Below are 17,742 nucleotides of genomic sequence, written 5' to 3' on the forward strand. Positions count from 1 at the left end.
TCTCTTTCTCTCTCGTCTCTCTTTCTCTCTCGTCTCTCTTTCTCTCTCGTCTCTCTTTCTCTCTCGTCTCTCTTTCTCTCTCGTCTCTCTTTCTCTCTCTCTCTCTCTCTCTCTCGTCTCTCTCTCGTCCCTGTCTCTTTGTATCTGCCTCTCTTCTGCCCCCCCCCCCCCTTGTCTGGTCCGTCCTGCTGTTGCTGCTCTTTTCCCGCCCCGGAGTTATGGGGCTTCGATGAATATGCACGCGGCGGTGCTCTTCAGGAGGCCGTGACTGGTCTTAAACAGCAGCCGGCGGCGCGGGGGCTAATGATGGGGGTGTTGTGCTGGCGTTTATTGTGTGTGTGTGTGCGCGCGTGTGTGTGGTATGGGAGTGGCAGTGTCGCTCGGGATGAAGGATGTGAATACCGGAACGGAATTGCGATTGTTTCGAGCGCGTTGAGAGAGCGTTGTGTGCGTGCGTGTGTGTGTCGGGGGCGAGCGCGTCAGGGGTACGGCGGGGCGGTCTTATTGTTCATCGTCTGCCGTGACGCCCCCATTCCTTTCCACCCCACTCTCCTTCTCCTCCCGTGGCTCCTTTTCCAATTTCCCCAGTCGCCCGCAATCATCGCTCAGCAGAGTTGGTTTTAGGTTCGGAGTCGGTTCGCCCCGCCGCCGCCCGTCTCTGTGCTGTGCGCGATGAGACCCCCGCTTTTAATTCTGCGGCCGAATTCTCCGAATCATTGCCTTTCTTTCGTTTGGTCGAAATCCAAGTCATCTGGCGCCTGCTTTGCCTCCCCCCACCACTGCCCCCTTCCCTCCCCCTCCGAGCGGCGCACTGTGCGGTCGCTTAGAGCAGCGCGCTAAGCTCGTTTCAACTTTTCTTCTTTATTGCCTTTTCGCGCTGGACCTCCCGCGCCCCTTTTCCCTCGGCACTCCACCGCCGCCCGGCCCCGCTGTTTCCATTTGAAAAATTGCATTTTCTGTTTGATTGGCGGTAAAGTGAATAAGGCCTGTCCATTCGCTCGCTCGGGTGGGTCAGGCGAGCTCTCCCCAAGGGAGCGGCATATACCCTGGGGCTCCTTTTTTTATTTACTTTTTAATCGGCTGGCTGGTCGTTGGGTCCTTATGCCGTGTGCACCGTGTTAGGCGGCGAGCCTGTTAGCTCGCCAGAGACGGCTTTTCTGCTCTAATCCTCGTCAGTAACAGTTGTTCTGCTCTGTTCGCTCGTCAGTGGCGGCTGTTCTGCTCTATTCGCTCGTCAGTGACAGTTTTTCTTCTCTGTTGCAGGCAAGCCGGAGTCTGGTTCTGGCCGGTCGCAGCCGCTGCTCGCGGCTCCCCGGTATGGCGCCGGGCCCCAGCCTTACGGCGAGTCACGTGAGTTTTGCTTATTATATTCCTCTTTCTTTTCTTTCATCATTGGCAATTAAGAAATATTCCTGCTCCGAAAAAGGGGTTATAGCGGGCCGCTGAGCACCACCGTGGCGGAAACAACTGGAGCGTGACTTTTCCTCGTTCCTTTACATTTCTTCGTTTGAGGAGAGCGAGGGTGGCCTTTCTTGTCGAGTCCCGTCATCTCGCGTCAGACAGTGGGGAGGAGGGAGAGGTGGATACGACAACAGGGGAAAGGGTGAATTTCTTATCGGGCTTCCTGCTGTATTAATTAGGGAGGTCTGCCTGGCGCCTCCTGGCCTGCGGGCACGACTACACTCTCAAAAATAGAAACAGTAAAAAGAATGTTTCGGAGGTTCCGTATTTCTGACTGCGGCACCGTATACCTCTGCAGTTTTCTAAATTTTTACTTTAAAATTTCTCCGTTTCATTTTGTTTCTTTTTGGTTTTTTTGTTTTTGATGTATCTGGTTCGATGCTCGGTGATTGGGATATGTTTTCTCAGTTACTTATATTGACAGGTTCCGGCTGCCATAGTGCGTTCCAAACTACTGTTAATTTCTTTTTACGGTGCAGAGGGTGGGGGTGAGATGATGGGTCTAGAGAGGCGTCCTGGTTCGCGTGCGGCGTAAGGACGGGTGCCGCTCTTGGCTGGCTGTTGCATTTCCAGATGGTAACTTCATCCTTCCTTCCTCTTCTCCTCGGGCCCGGCCCCGCCCTGTCTTTATCTCCTCTGCCCAGCCGAGAGTTTTCTCGCCTTTTGTCTCCTTGTCGATTGGGGGCGACTGCGGCCCGGCTGGGGAGCAAAGTTTGTCTGATTGAGCTGCCCTCTCTCCATTGTGCCTCTCTCACCCCCCCCCCCCCCTTCTCAATATCATCGCGACTCGGATTTATGCCCGCGTTTTGTATTAGCCCCCCGTCTTATCCTATTTCTGATTGGATTGGAGGAGGCACGAGGATCCGAAGTGAGGTGTGGGGGGGGGGGGGCGTTTGGTCGATGTTATCGGGGAAGGCGCCGGACGGATTGCGCTGCGGTAGGCAATTTCGTGCGTGGTGCGGAAATTGTACGACACGCCCCGTGGTATTGGGGCGGGCGCGTCTGATACTTTGATCCGCTTTGAAACAAGGGCCCGGCCGCTTTCGGCAATTATGCCCGGGAAGGAAGGGGGTAACTTGGTAAGTTGAGAGGCTCAGCAGCATGGCAACGTGCTCCTGCCCCCCCCCCCCCCTCCTAACCCCTCCTAGGGGCTCGCATAGCGCAGCTCAGGGGGCTGTCTCGATTGCTCGTGTGAACTAACAAGCCCCCCCTCTTGAGCGTTTGGGTGGTCAGGCGAGGCAGTAGTGCGGTGCGGATTGGAAAGGGCTGGTGGGGTGGAGGGGGAAGGGGAAGGGCTGTCAAAGTGAGTGAAGCCGTTCTTCTGTGCCGTCTGGCGAGCGACGGTAGCGGCGGGCTAACAGCACGAGACGGGCGCGGGCCGGGGTGGGCCGGGGTGGTGGCCGGGCCGAAAGGGTACGGTTACCCCCGGGGTACCCTGCCTGCCTGCCGGCCGCGAGTTTTACCTCCCCGGCCAGCCGAGCTGGTATGACAAAGGAGGTTTCGGCAGAGAGAGGGGGAGGGTTTGGGGTGGGAGGGTCCATCTTATGGCCGGCGGGGATAAGGACCCTCCTGCTCCTCCGGGAGTCTGGAAGGGTTGGGGTGCGGCGAGCAGGTGCTCAGATTGCGGACGGGCTGCTGGTACTTAGTGAGGAGGGGTTTCTGCTGCTGATGCTGCTGCTGCACGGCGGCGAGAGCTTCTCGGCGGTGGTTATTATGCTTCTTCTGGGACTGTACCCTTGGTATCCCTCACCTTCACCGGCGCTATTTCTGCCCACGTCCTGCCCCTGCCGGGCCGGTCCCTCCCCCTCCCCTTTCCCCTCTCCTGGTCCGCCTGGCCCGCCCCTCCTCTTCCTTGCCGTCAAAGTCCCATTGTCTTTCTTGGCCGACTGTGTCCGGAAAAAGGACGCCTGTTCCCTTCCCTTCCCTCCCTTTCCCCGTCTTGTTCGCCCCTCACACCTCTCTCTCTGGTAAGGGAAGCTTGGAGGGGTTGGCGGTGCGGGGACCCTGCAAAAAGCCCTTGGCCGCTCTCTTGTGCGCCGCGCGCCTGGCACCCGTTTTACTGTCCAAAGTGTCAAATCCTCGGCTCGGCCAACTAAGAAAGCTGTTCGCACGAGCGCGATCTAGCGGGGGGCGAGCGCCGGCGGGCTACGTGAGAATGCGAGTTTTACGACGCGGGGAAGTGTGCGTCCCCCCCCCCCCACACACACACACACACCCGGTGCTCATAGGCCCCGCTGCTCCTGGGCGCGATGGTTATGACGCGGGGCGTAAGCCGGGGGCCACGACTACTGTGCGTTAGAGCCAGCCCCCCCCCCTCCCTCCTCCCCCGGCAAGCGTTGTGTGAGGGGGAGGCACCCGTCCTCGTGGGTGGGTGGGTGTGGGTGGCGGGGTCGTGTTGGGGACATGTGTAAGCACCTGAATGACGTGTTTGTGTAAACATTTTGGTGTCATGCCTCCGCGGGCTGGGCGGGTGGGGGCGGCGACGTTTAGAGACGCTTTGTGGGGCCGGCGGTAGGGGCGGGGGTAGGGCGGGGCGGGGCCCATCGAGCCCAGGTAATTAGCTAGCGCCGGGGCACCATCCATCGTCCTCGCGAGGCGCCCCTTCGCTCGCCCTCTCCTTCTCTATTTATCTCGCTCAGACTCCCCCTTGCTCTCTCGACCTCTCCCTTCCCTGCCTTTCCCTCTCTTCCCTGCCTGTCCTTTTTCTCACGGCTCGGTTGGACAAACGTGGCGGATGCCGTGACATTGGTGGCTGCTCGGGGGGCGGTTCGAATCCAACCCGCTTCTCTCCAACAGCCCTCCTGTCGCTGAAACGGCGTAACAAATTGTGTTCGTGTGTGTTAGCAGGTGGTTCTGGCGGCGGCGGTGGCGCCCCCAACAACATGAGAGGGGGCCACTTCAACCAAGGAGGCGGTGGCGGCGGTGGTGGCGGCGGCATGGCCGACAGATTTGATGACGGGGGCTTCCAGAATGGCCCCGGACACATGGGCGGCGGTGGTGGTGGCGGCGGCGGCGGTGGCGGATTCGGAGGCGATCCCTACCCCGAGAGGTTCCCGCCCAGCATGGACAGGTAGGTGACGTTTCTCGCAATTTTCACTTACATTAATACCATCCATTTTAGATAGTCGTTGCTGTTAAGTTTGATACATAAAGCTTAGCTGAAGTAGCGAGCATTATATAAACTCGGGCATAATTGGCAGTCGAAGAATGGATAGGCTGGTAACATAGATTTAGCATTTAATTTTTTACTTTTTTTAGTTAAAAGAAAAAGCATTCATTTCATTTAAATTACTTTTGGATTGTTTATTTCTTTATGGACTGTTCAAGTGTTTTTCATAATTTTTTGTGCCAAATACTGGGCTGTAGTGATTATTTTGTCACTTCAGAAAAGAGAGAAATTCAACAGATTGCTTCTTAAGCCATGCCATAAAGGCTGTAACATCAAAGATAAATTTAGAATTATGTAATGAAAGCACATGCACTGTAAATCTAGGGTATCCATGAGCTGTGCGACTTAAGCTACACCATGACCCTAGAACCCAGGTGACTTAGTCGCTTAGCTGCTGGACACCTTTGCATTGACATTTCACAAGTACGGTGAAGAGCTGTACAGTCTACCATGAGACACAGGTGTCCTCCAACAGGACACCGTACCTCCGTACCTCCGTACCTTGCTTGGGCCTGGTGCTCTGCTTTGAGCGTAGTAACATGTACAGGACAAGGGTCTCACCACAAGGTGTGGGTCATGCAACTTAAGTTGCACTTTGCTGGACACCCATTAATTACTGTGTACTCATTCATTTATTGCGCTGAGCTTTTGTTTTTTATGCTTTCCATTCTACTCACATTTGGTAAAAATCGATTGAATCCATTATCTAAAATCTATGATAATTTTATTGCAACTCTAGAGTGACAATGTTTCAACACATATATCATTGCATATTTGCAGCCACCTGTATTCCCTGCACGATGAATGCCATTAGCTTGGTTTTGTTTAATCACTTTTTAATGTGTGTGCGCTTGTGTGTTTTGTGTGCTTTTTACCAATGCTACGCTTTTGTTTTGTCCCTTTCTCTAACCATTCAAGGGATGAAAAGCCTCGTTTTCCATCTGATGGTGGTTCACGCAGGTTTGGCGGGCGAGGAGAATCACTTTACCCACAAAGAGGTCCTGGAGGCCCTGGAGGCAACACAGTTCATGGCGGCGGTCTCATGCCTCCCTCCACATCACCACAGCACTCATCAGTACTCATGGCTTACAACTTGCCAATGGGCAAAATAAACTGCGATAAACTGTTTAATCTTCTGTGCCTTTATGGCAATGTCTCAAAAGTAAGTTTTTCAAATGCTGTTTAAAAAAAATAATGTTCGTACTTTAGTTTTATAAAACCTAATCAATTTTAAAATTTTATCTCTTATCAGGTTAAATTTTTGAAGACTAAAGAAGGCTGCGCTATGGTAATGATGGGAGATGCACTGGCAGTTGAACGCACTATTACAAATCTCAATGGCACACCTCTGAAAGAAGGAGGAAAATTAGAGCTTGGTTATTCAAAGCAGGCATTCCTTGCTGATGTACCAAACCCATACAACCTTCCTGACAACAGCCCATCATTCAAAGACTTTTCTGGTTCCAAAAATAACAGGTTCATGAACCCAGCCATGGCTAGTAAGAATCGCATTCAGACTCCATCTAGGGTGAGTATTCGGACAAATGTAGGTAGCTTTTCACAAATTATCCACAATGAATATAAAATTTACATTGATATCTATGTTCCAGATTCTTCATTTCTTTAATACTCCACCAAATGCAACAGAAGAACAATTTTACCAAGTATTTGAGGACTGTGGTGTATCCAGACCAAAAAGCATAAAAATTTTCCAAGGAAAATGTAATAAATTTATACAAAAATCTGAATGTTACGGGGTTTCCATTGCTTGTGTAATCATTTTATTTTTCCTCTTCACAGCTGAAAGGAGCTCAGCAGGTCTCTTGGAATTTGACGATGTTAATGATGCAGTTGATGTTCTTATGAATTGTAATCATCACCCAATTGACAACCCTGGTAAGAATTTTGTGTTTTAAATAAACGGATGCACGGAGCACAATCTGCCCATTTTGGTTGTACTTTGTATTGTTTGTGTTCACTTGGAATGAGTGAATGAATGCGGTATTAGATCACTATGACATGATGGGCTCTGTTTTTCAGGCGGCAAGTTCCCCTACAATATGAAGCTCTGCTTCTCATCAGCGCGGTCGATGCGCGAGCCAAGAGAACGAGATGGCCGAGAAGGTCGCGAGGGCAGGGACGGCCGAGACGGGCGCGATGGCCGTGACGGAAGGGACGGCCACGACCGGGACGGCAAGGACGACGACTAGACCATAGCAGTACCTTGAAGTAAGCAGGACGAAAGCTGAATCGCTCGCTAACTAATTTATCTCGTCTCGATTTGATTGGACTGGGGAACGACCCCATATTAGCTTGCTGGGGGACCAAATGAAAAAGGAAGGGAAGAAATCTGCTGCGCAGCACTGGTGAATGTTAGACGAGGTGAATGAACGTATGACTGACTGAATGAGTCTGGCTGTGTGAGTGAGTATATGTGTGTGTGAGTGTGAAATCTGGAGTGAGTGCTGGCATATAAAATAGGTAGGGTAATGCATGTCCACAGCCAGTTTGTCCCTCTTTGAGTGCTGGTATGATGGACTAAATTATCTGCATTTCAAAAAGTTAATGGTGCGATAATATTTATTTAATGACATGATTTGTAAGTGTGGTAGAATGGATAGTTCTACCACGCCTGGTCTCTAGGTTGTGAGATGATATAGGTTTCCAGTCTTTATTTTATGCCAACCAAGGAGGTGAAACTCGTCATTTTATTTTAAATCTACATCGATATTCTTTGAAATCAAATAGGTATTGTTTTCTAGTGGACAAATTCTTATTCTTGAAATGCACAAAGTAGGCCAATTTTGGCACATCAGTTACTTGAAGAGCAAATTTGTTTACTTTTTTCTTATTATTGACTTTTTATTTTGAGTACTGTAATGTGTTTTGACATGCTTTTTGTTCATCATTTCATTTCTTATTTCTTTTTTTAATTTCATAAGTTATTTAGATTAAATGCCTATGGCATTTCTATAGTTTTTATCTTTGCGTTTTAGTGCTGTGTATGTGACGCCACGAGGCAGCCCTGATTTGTTTGGATTCCATTACTGTGCTAGTTGTTAGTTTTTCCCAATTATTAAATGTGCCCTGTGACATGCATAACATTGATTTTGCTCATATGAGCTGTCTGCAACAAAAATAGGCAGATGAGATTTAGGGTATTATATACTAACTGCATCATATGTGCACAAAGTGATACTGTACATTTTCCATCAACTTTGACTTGTCGTGTGATGAGGGAAAGTTGAACATGAGTGGTGAGGAATGCTAATGAAGCCTTTTACAATAATGAAATAATTGTGAAAGAAGAGGAGACAGCCAATTGCTCGTATGCCTTCCACTTAATGTCCCACTAAGTTATTATCCAAAAGTTCATATAATCTTCTATATCATTGTTGGAAAGAAGATAATCATTTATTTTTCTTAAACTAATTGGAAATGCGATCAGATAATAATATTCTGGAAGCACAAAGTTCTAGATTTTTGGTTGTTGATTAAGTCTTTTTTTGACTTGATCCTTTGTCAATTAATAAAGCCTCTTAAGGACAAGGCAGTCCATTAGGCAAATTTCTATAAATTTAAGTTTTTCGTAACATATCGAGGATGTGCTTGTATGTTGAAATTATCTTTGAATACTATTTCTGATAGTATTAGTAATGTTATTTTAATCGTGGCTCTAAGCGTTCTGGCGCTGGTGTTGTCAATCGTACAAGTAAGCAGTTGTGAGCCAATCAGCAGCGTGGTGATGTGGGCTCCATGCTGCCTGCTACCTTGTTAAACAAAATGTCAATTCGAACGGGCCAAATTAGTAGGTTAAGTTTTGGGAAAAATCCCGACCCATACACCTCTTCTGTACCTGAATGGTGTGTACGAACTGTCTGAACCTTCCATTGTAAACCAGGGCAAGTTGCTCCATACTTGAAATATGTCCAAAAAATAATAAATACTATTACTAAAATGCTAATTTAATGTATGCATCCCTGTCCTTTCGTACATTGGACATTAAAAGTAACAACAGCACACTCGTGGCAACTTAAATGACAGTTTGTTCTTAACACCTTCCTTAACTGCTAGTCTTATTTACTGGTGAATCTTTTACTCACAGTATACGTGTGCAACATACAGGCAGGACAGTTCCAACATCTTTTAAGTAACTTAAGGAGTAGGGCATGTGCCTTAATAAGGTTTACAAAACTATCAACAATTTTCTCCACTGTCATCTCCATTGTTATCTCAGACAGTAAATGTATACAACAGTGTTACAGCTTGTCAAGATCACTTCACTGCCTTTCTTGTAACATGTTTGTAGTTCTTTCAGGCATATGTGGTTTGAAGACATCAGGACTTGTAAGCATTTTGGTCTACAGCAGCTGAAGTGTTCTTGACGAGGAGCGTGAGGTGTCAGTTTTCATGTAACATTTAACAATGTGCAGACGGACACACAAGTTTTCCTTTACCCTTAGAAGTACAAAACCACGTAACACACACAGCCATTTATTCATGTTATATTATCTGAGGAAAACTTATGAATCTGACTGTACCATTCCAGTATGTGCCTTGTTGAAACAGAGACCACTGTGTATGCTGAATGGGTACTACGTTGAAAGGAATTAAACTGCTGTGTTGTATTTTGATTACTTAAATATGTCAGCTCCTTTTAAATTCAATAGTAAATTTTATCTGTTTTCAATTTTCTTTAGCTTGCAACTGATTACAATTGAAGTACACCACAGCTGTGAGATTCTCTTTCCTTCTAGCCACTTGAATGAGATTTTATCAAGGTCATGTGTTAACGCCTCTCCTCTTGTTGGGTTTTTACAGAGAAGGAACACACCATGAGCATCCATGCCCATGGTCATGCCCATCCACACAAGAAGCACATGGACACTTGGCCACGTCCTTAGTGGGGACACATGCTATCCAACACATGACCGCCACAACCACCACTACAATCCTAACAACTGCTCTTGTGGTAAACATGGATTTCAACAATTCCAAATGGGTCAGTCTACTGACAGCATTAGGGAGCACTTATATTGTTAAGCTTTAAGTACATATTAACCTTACTTGAATGTACACAAAGTGTAAAGATACTTATTTTATTTTTTAAAATATTTTTTCCACAATTTTTTCTCTTTCTATTTTATTTTTTATTTTTTTGGGTATTTCTGTCAATGTCAGGTCAAACATACATGTGGCTCACAGGTATAAATGTCCCACATTTTAAATATATGGCCTGTAAAATTATTTTTCCTGTTATATTTTATTTTTTGGCCGGCAGAACTAAATCTTTTGTTAGTCATTGTAGGTTTTATGCTACTCACAAACAATGCCAAGCTCGACACTAACTTAGGTGTAGCTCTGTGCTTTCCATCAATAATACATGCATTAGAACATTACCCCACAGATACTTGCACACCCCTGAAAAGTTTGAGCCAGTTCTGTGGAGCAAGTGTGCTGTGTGTATTTGTGTATGTGTGAGGGTGTATGACAGCTTGTATACCTGATATGGAAAAAGAGAATATCTCAATCACCTTGGTCGAATATTATAATGTATTTCCATGCTGCCATTTTGAGGTAATCTTCTTAGTAGTCCATTGACACAGTTCTGAAACTGAAGACTGACACATAATGTCACTGCAAAGGATAAAGTTCACGCATATGATATTTATGATTGAGGGCATGTTATCTTCTATGACTATGATTAATAAAAAAGAGGAATTAGTAACTACAAAGACATAAGTACTATATTGCATTACAATTTTAATTTGGAATAGATAGAGTATTTAATTCAGTTTTTTATTTTTTGTTTTGTTTTTGTTTCTAATGTCCAGACATGCTGCTAAGTGTTACAGTGACAAAGATTGTAGACCATTTATAACTCAACACCAAACATAATTTTCTATCTTGCCCGAAAAATACCTGAATGGTAGGATCAGAACATTGGCCCACATTTTTTCAAATGCTGTGAATGAGTAGATAGTAGTTCTATGACCTATGAGTTAAAGTCTAGTGGTCTTTCTAACAATGAGTGTTGCACCTGGATAAACATTTATTATAACAGCACTTTCTAACATACTCCAAGTGCATTCCATGTCCTGATATCTCAAACTAACATGATTGTTATTAAATGTCTTTCATTTTTCCATAATCTTCCGGTCTTCTGACAGTAAACCCAATCTAGGTTTTGGACCCCTCAAAGAAAGTAGTTATAGCAAGTGAAATAAATGCTTTCATTCAACACTACATAATTCTAGTAGAAAGTATTGCTTTATGTGTATATTATATTTTGTTAAATTTATCACTGGTTGTTTCAATAATGGAGCAATCCATGGGAACACTATTTTTCCTTTTTGTTTTCCACATTGTACAGACTTATGGTTTTGATGGAGGTTAATTGCTTTTTAATTCTCATATCATTAAAATGCTAATGAATGTTTAGAACTGTTTGGTAGAGAACGTTTAGGACCTTGTTTGATATACACCCCTTTATGAGAGGTGATGAAAAGTCAATTATTGGATTATGTGTACATCTCGTGTACTCTTACATCAGATGTAATTCGCAGGTAACGTGTAGTGTGGTGTTTGGTTAGCAACTACTACAAAGGTAATAAATATTTCTGAAAACGTAGAAGTTTTCCTATTTTATCATTTTTCCCCTGAACTTCACACCATTACACTCTCCTCTAAGAGTTAATACATTTGAACACAGTTAAAACTAGACCTATTTCCACTATCATACTTGTTGGGTGTTTTCCTGAGCACTGGCGCTTTGTTTTGAGAAATATCGGATCCATAACTCATCCAACTAAGAAGCTGGAAAAGACGCGAAAGGAGAAGGAGAGGAGTCCCAGTGCCTCAAACACAGCTTCCCCTTCCCCTTCTCACTCCCACTCCCCCTCTTTTCCCCCGTTCTCCACACAGCCAGCGCCAGCCGGCGCCGAACCGTTTTGACCTTGAGCCGGTAGTTGAGGCTGGATTCGAGAGTCGAGTGTGCCACTAGGGACTACGGCCAATACACAACTGGTCGTCGTAGTGTCGTCAGGCAGGCGCGGCGCCAAGCGAAGCCCCAGGTAGAGTTTGAATCCAGACTCAACTTCACTTTCTTATCAGTTTGACAAGTGCCGGCGTTATATAACGCCTACGCCTCTGTTTTGCAGAGCCAAGCGCGACGAACTGCCGCATTCAACGGGCTTGCCCTAGAAGAAGGGCTCCCGTGTTCCTCTGTTGTCAGTTGGTTGAGGACCGGAGGACGTACCGGACAGTGCGAAGTGTCAACAACTTCTGGCTCACTTTCTGACAGCGAACGCAGTATGGCTAGCAACAAATCTGTGAGTTGTCATCGGAACTCTGTTCCAAGGGGAAACACTCTGGAAGCTCAAGTGTGATACAGTCCAACAGTTATAAGTGCAATACCATGCAGTTAAAACTGTAGTACACTGCACTTTTAAGTGTGATACATGTGTGACACTACACTTTTAATTCTGATACATTTGTTGTACTACAGTTTTTATTGTGATACATTTGTTGTTCTACAGTTTTTATTGTGATACTCATTTATATTGCACTTGTAACTGTTGGACTGTATCACACTTGAGTTCCCAGAGCAGGCTCGATTCTGTGTATATTTCTGTGTTGATTTTGGTAATATTTTGAGAATTTTGATTAAATTTCAAAATATCCAGAAGAATTTATTAAGGTTTGGTTGGTTTTGGTTTAGTTTTCAACCTGCATTTCAGTGCATTTTTACACATTTTGCTGATTATTTCAGTACACTCCTTTGAGAATTCTGAATGTAAGTGTGTATACATTTTCAGCTGGCTAATAAGTCATCTTTATCTATGGCAGGTTTTTAACTTATTGGGTGTAAGACCCATCATTTGTTTTGGGTCATCTGATTAGCGGAAGTCAGCTTGAAGCTGGCTTCAGTTCTTCAGTTCTCATTCAGCCAATCAGTTTACTCAAATCAAATGACGGGGTGGCTTCAGCTTCACTGGCTTCACCAAGACTAAATCAAACATTACATTGAGAAAAATGGTATCATGTATTCAACAATGGAAAACTTTTAGCTAAAATCAACATTTTGTGATGTTTTGCTTTTTTCCTGCGTTGTTTGTTGTCACATATTTTGTCATGTGTGTCAAAAATATCTTTTTTATTCATAAAAGTGCACAACGTTGCCTTTCTCTAGTAAGCTTTTTTCTCATTACGTGGGTGTATGTGATATTTATCATCATTGATAAGTTATCTGATAAGTTACACAAGTACGGCGGCACCTGACCCGCCCGGCGCCCGCCGCCGGCCGGCCGGCCGGCCCGCAGTCCTGTAGGACTCTAGCAGGAGAGATATGCCGTCCATCCAGCGCAACTGAAACACTTTTAGGGCGCCTTGCGTCAGCTTTAGTTTCCCACCAAGTCCACAAGCACTCTACTCACTGTACTTTAGCTTCAGCTAACGGAGGATGATTAGCGGTTACAGCAGATTCCTGGTTGTTGGAGCCTTTGCCCCCATTACGGGCACAGGGGCGTACCAAGATCCGACTGGGGGGAAAAAGAGGGGGGGGGCACCGTGGGTTGCCCACACTCAGGGGTGCTGTAGAGCAATTGCCTCTTCCAGGCTCCTCATTGTACAGACTGCAGAGGAGGCACCAGTGTCCCTGCTCCCTCCCCTCCTGAATCCGCCCCGAGTTTTCTTCGTGTGACCAATTTATTTCCACAGCGTTGGTGCCTGGCGCTGGCCGTCGTCGTCGCGCTGGTGCTCTGCCTCGGTGCGCCTGGCGTTGACTCCGCCCGCATCCTGGTGGTCATCGCCATGCCCGCTCCCAGCCACCTGATCGTGTTCACGGCTCTGACGCGCGCCCTCGCTGACCGGGGCCACCAAATCACCCTGGTGTGCCCGTCCCCGAAGACCGACAAGCTTCTACCCACACACAACCATCATATAGTGTCCGTTCAGAACTCCACCGTCATGGACTTCAAGCGTAAGTGCGCGACTCCTCGATGCTGGTCTGGCGCTATTGAGTAATCGATGGACCATTTAGATTTTGGTATTCATCCGTTTCCCCACAGTCAAGTCCGTCAAGAAGTTCATGACGGGCGACAAGCAGGACCTCATCTCGTCCATGATTTCGTTCTTTAACTGGGGCCCTCAGCTGGTCCGCGCCACCCTGCTGCACCCGAACTTTAAAGCTGAGGTGGACACACCCAACCAGAAGTTCGACCTGGTCATCACGGAGGCCTTCTTCATCCAGGAGGCCATGATAGCGCTCGGTCACAAGTTCAACGCCCCAGTTATCGCCCTCAATCCGTTCGGTGCGTCACCCCAGATCAACCAATTCATGGGCAACTCCATCAATCCCGCGTGGGTCCCTAATTTGTTCCTCGGTTTCGGTGGACATTTAACCTTCAGCGAGCGCGTCATCAACACTGTGTAAGTAACGCGTCGCCGAGGTCGCGCGCCGCGCTGCCGCGCTTCTCCTGACTGCTAAAGACTAATGACTCATCGTATTTGTGCCGCTTCCAGTGCGTCGACGGGCATGGACCTCGTGTACAAGTTCCTGCAGTTTCCTCAGCAGCAGGCGCTTGTCTCGGAGCTCTTCCCCAGCGCACCCCCTCTGACGGATTTGCTTCGCAACCAACTGGCTCTCGTCCTGGTCAACAACCACCACTCGCTGAGCTTCCCCGTGCCGATGTCGCCCGGCGTCGTGGAGGTTGGCGGGATGCACATCACCAAGAAGCCCAAGCCCCTGCCCAAGGACCTCAAGGACCTGATGGACGGCGCCAAGGACGGCGTCGTGTACTTCAGCATGGGCTCCAACTTGGCGATGGAGTACATGCCCAAGCAGAAGACGGAGGCCATCTTCGGCGCGCTGGGCTCTATCAAGCAGCGCGTGCTTTTGAAGTGGGACGGCCCCGTCCCGGACACGGGCGTGCCCTCCAACATCCACATCATCAAGTGGGCGCCTCAGTCCGACGTATTAGGTGAGCCTCGTTAGAGGGCTGCTGATGTCACTTGTCACTGTTGTGTCCCGAGTCTGGCTCAAACACACACTCCTTCCCTGTTGCAGCACACCCCAACCTGCGCGTGTTCGTGACCCACGGTGGGCTGCTCAGCACCCAGGAGGCCGTGTACCACGGCGTGCCCCTCGTCGGGATCCCCGTGTTCGCCGACCAGGACTTCAACATGCGGCTGGCCACCAGGAAGGGCTTCTGCGAGCAGGTCGACTTCGCCACCTTGACGCAGGAGGGGCTGAGCAGCGCTCTGCAGAAGGTGCTCGGCAGCCCCAGGTGAGTCGAGTCGTCGTGAGGTCGCCCGGCCGGGCGCTCCCCTCTGCTCTGTCTAACGTCGCGCTTTTCCTGCCCAGCTACAAGGAGGCCGCGTCCCTGTTGTCGCGCCTGTTCCGGTCCAAGCCCACCGAGCCCGCGGACCTGGCCGTGTTCTGGGTGGAGCACGTCCTGGAGCACGGCGGCGCACACCTGCGGCCCTCCAACGTGGACCTGTCGCTATACCAGCTGCTGCTCGTCGACGTGATCCTGGCCCTGCTGGTGCCACTCGTCCTCGCCATCCTCATTCTGCGCGCCATATTCAGGTGGTGCTGCTGTCGCTCAAAGAAGGGTTCGAGTGCGAGCGGACAGCCATCCAAGGCAGCAAAGGCCAAGAAAACCAACTAGTCTGTACGGCATTGCCGGCGTCCCTGATCTGTTTTAAGTTAAGTTTTTCTACTCAATTGTTATATTTGTTGTTTTTTTTCATAAAATACAGTATTACAATTTTTACACCTGTATCTGAATTTTCTTTATCCCTTATCACCTCTTCGATAGTATATTTTCTGGGCCAATAATTCTCAACTGATGTTAGCTAACACCTGTTTTTGTTTTTCCACCTGATTGAATTGGCATGGGATAAATAAAATAGTCTATTCAAAATTTCCTCCTTCTGGGTGTTTCCTTTTATTAATAAAACTTAGTAACAATAAAACACAAACATTAAACACATTTAGCACTCACATATTTTTTTAAGCAATCCAGTTATACTAGCTACTTCAAATTCCTGGGGATTTCACTCTACCTCCTGAGAGTAATGTAATGAATGCACTGTAAATAGACAGAAATTCTCAGAGAATTAATCGTAAAATGTGCCAATACAAAAAGTTCCTAGATTTTCCAATGTGGATTGTTGTCGTTTTGAAATTGAATTGTATCATACTGACCCACCACTCCACATTGGAAATCAGGTTCAGAAATTTTTGGCTGAAGTACTAAGCAAGCCCTCATGACAATAACATTACACATACAAATATATCAAAGTTTTTAAAACCATTGTTACAATGAAGTTTTGGAAAATCTCAACCAACTTTAACAGTGTAATGTGCATAAAAATCCCATGCACACAGCGTGCAGCCAATTTTGCTTCAAAATGCTGGTGCTAGGCACACTTTGTTGTTCTAGCAAGAGTAAGTAAGTTATAAGTTGTGGGAAGGTTTAGGGAATTTCTTTGAAGAGAGTTTTGGTCCCATTATCATTTGAAAAGTGGCGTAGGTGTTATCTTATACTACACTAAATCTTGGCAAACATTAAATTATCAACATTATAATATATATCCAGTCTACCTATCACACTCACTCAGTCACTTAAGTTCAACAGACGTTGAAACAAGGCAAAATAGAACAAAATAGAAAATTTGATGTATTACACCAGTGCCATCAATGATGGGCTGAAGACCACAGAAAAACAGAACACATACAAAGAGAAGTCAACAGATAAATGTCAAAAACAGTACGCTTATAAAAACATGACACATATGAAAAAGAATCATACACCAGTTAGTGAATGGAAGGGGATGGAAAACATAGAATAGAAATAGGGCACAATAGAAGTGGAAAATCAATCAATAAAATCTCAATATTATTTTCCTTAAATAAAACATTCATCTTCATTGGACTTCCTTCCCCATCTCGTTGTGGTCGACGTTAATCCCTTTCAATGCTGCCATGCCTGATTCACCCCGGGCAGCTGGTTTCCATTTCTCCTGAGAGAAAAGAAGGCGCCGTTAGCGTTGTCGCTTCAGACCGACGCTTTGCGTTCTGTTTCCGGTGGGTGGAGGAGGGGTTGCTTACCTGTAGTTGTAGCCCTGCCCCAGGACCTGCCCAAGCGTCGCCGCGTCCAGCTTGGCGGCCTGCTCGTCCGGCCGCCCGATGACGGCGAGCCTCCCCTGCTGCTGGCCCCCGAGACCCCCACCTTTGCCGACCCGCGGCGCGTTGGGCAGCGGCCCGCCGGCCAGGTCCGTGACGCGGGGGTTGCGCTTGTACTTGTACCAGTAGTACTCGAAGGCGAGCGTGACGCACGCCAGCCCGATGCCCACGAAGATCACGATGAAGACGCCGCCTGCGAGGGTGCACGAAGAAGCGTGAGCAGTCAGCACTAGGGCACCATTCGCCGAGCACTAACTCGGATTCTATCATACGACGTCCACCGACCTATGTTCTGAATGGAGATGCCGTCCTGCTGGTCGTCCTGCTTGTCGCACTTCTTGATCTCCGGATTGAGCGACCACCAGCGCTCCTTGAGTTTCTCCAACTTTCGCTTGTTGAGTAGCTGCAGGATGGCGTTGTTGAACTGGTCTTTGAGCGGTGAACCCTGCTGCACGGCGATGGCGTACGGCTTCCGGGAAAACTCCTCGCCTACCTGCGAAGCGTGCGTCAAGTAATCAGTAATGGATAAATCGATAAGATTATTCGCGCTGGTTCGAGACGCGTGTGTGGGCGTACCATCTGAAGGTCGCAACTTGTCTGGGAGAGCCACCTTATGTCGGTCGCGTCACCGAGGTACGCAAAGCCGTCGCTACTGCTCACGGACGAGCGCACTCGTTTCACGGCCGCGTCCAGGTCTTCGGGCATCTTGGCGTCGAGCATGGCCTGCCACATCTTGGTGTACTTGTCGCCCACCGGGTAGTCCCACACGGCCAGCTTGGCGCGCTCCACCTCGCTCAGGGAGTCGTTGAGCGACATGTCCTTCCAGATCCTGAACAGGGGAGGAGGCGCGCAGTGAGAACAGGGTCATCACAAAGGGAGAAAGGAGCGGGGCAAGCGGCACGCCGAAAGTACGGTGGGGGGG

General features: G+C 47.7%; 3 protein-coding genes across 3 annotated transcripts in view; 2 read left to right on the forward strand and 1 right to left on the reverse strand.

Moving 5' to 3' along the window:
- Positions 1-8,594, forward strand: part of LOC113204302 (heterogeneous nuclear ribonucleoprotein L) — a gene marked incomplete in the record, with an annotated part of 90,668 nt that extends 82,074 nt beyond the window's left edge. Inside the window, 7 exon segments of the mRNA XM_026419439.2 lie at positions 1,264-1,350; positions 4,309-4,531; positions 5,549-5,792; positions 5,883-6,158; positions 6,241-6,352; positions 6,431-6,526; positions 6,671-8,594. Coding sequence (XP_026275224.2) covers positions 1,264-1,350; positions 4,309-4,531; positions 5,549-5,792; positions 5,883-6,158; positions 6,241-6,352; positions 6,431-6,526; positions 6,671-6,840 — 1,208 coding nt within the window.
- A 2,962-nt stretch (positions 8,595-11,556) lies between these two features.
- Positions 11,557-15,411, forward strand: LOC113204301 (UDP-glycosyltransferase UGT5). Its single transcript, XM_026419436.2, has 7 exons — positions 11,557-11,703; positions 11,791-11,961; positions 13,349-13,610; positions 13,699-14,059; positions 14,153-14,610; positions 14,697-14,916; positions 14,994-15,411. Exons 2-7 carry the CDS (start codon positions 11,944-11,946, stop codon positions 15,298-15,300), a joined length of 1,626 nt encoding a protein of 541 aa, XP_026275221.1. The 5' UTR covers positions 11,557-11,703; positions 11,791-11,943; the 3' UTR covers positions 15,301-15,411.
- Positions 15,412-15,548: 137 nt separating this feature from the next.
- The window catches only part of LOC113204300 (ionotropic receptor 25a), a 9,749-nt gene continuing 7,555 nt past the window's right edge, over positions 15,549-17,742 (reverse strand). The window contains exons 10-13 of the mRNA XM_052271119.1: positions 17,397-17,649; positions 17,106-17,313; positions 16,746-17,013; positions 15,549-16,657 (exon numbers count right to left, since the gene is read on the reverse strand). Coding sequence (XP_052127079.1) covers positions 16,609-16,657; positions 16,746-17,013; positions 17,106-17,313; positions 17,397-17,649 — 778 coding nt within the window. The 3' untranslated portion in view covers positions 15,549-16,608. The remainder of the gene's footprint in view (positions 16,658-16,745; positions 17,014-17,105; positions 17,314-17,396; positions 17,650-17,742) is intronic.

Source organism: Frankliniella occidentalis, unplaced genomic scaffold (genome assembly GCF_000697945.3).
Source record: "Frankliniella occidentalis isolate FOCC.00 unplaced genomic scaffold, Focc_3.1 Scaffold150, whole genome shotgun sequence".
Lineage (NCBI taxonomy): Eukaryota > Metazoa > Arthropoda > Insecta > Thysanoptera > Thripidae > Frankliniella > Frankliniella occidentalis.

Coding starts and splice junctions, on each gene's coding strand:
- LOC113204301 (XM_026419436.2), top strand. Junction 14,611..14,696: donor GCCTCAGTCCGACGTATTAG/GTGAGCCTCGTT, acceptor TCCCTGTTGCAG/CACACCCCAACCTGCGCGTG. Junction 14,917..14,993: donor AAGGTGCTCGGCAGCCCCAG/GTGAGTCGAGTC, acceptor TTTCCTGCCCAG/CTACAAGGAGGCCGCGTCCC.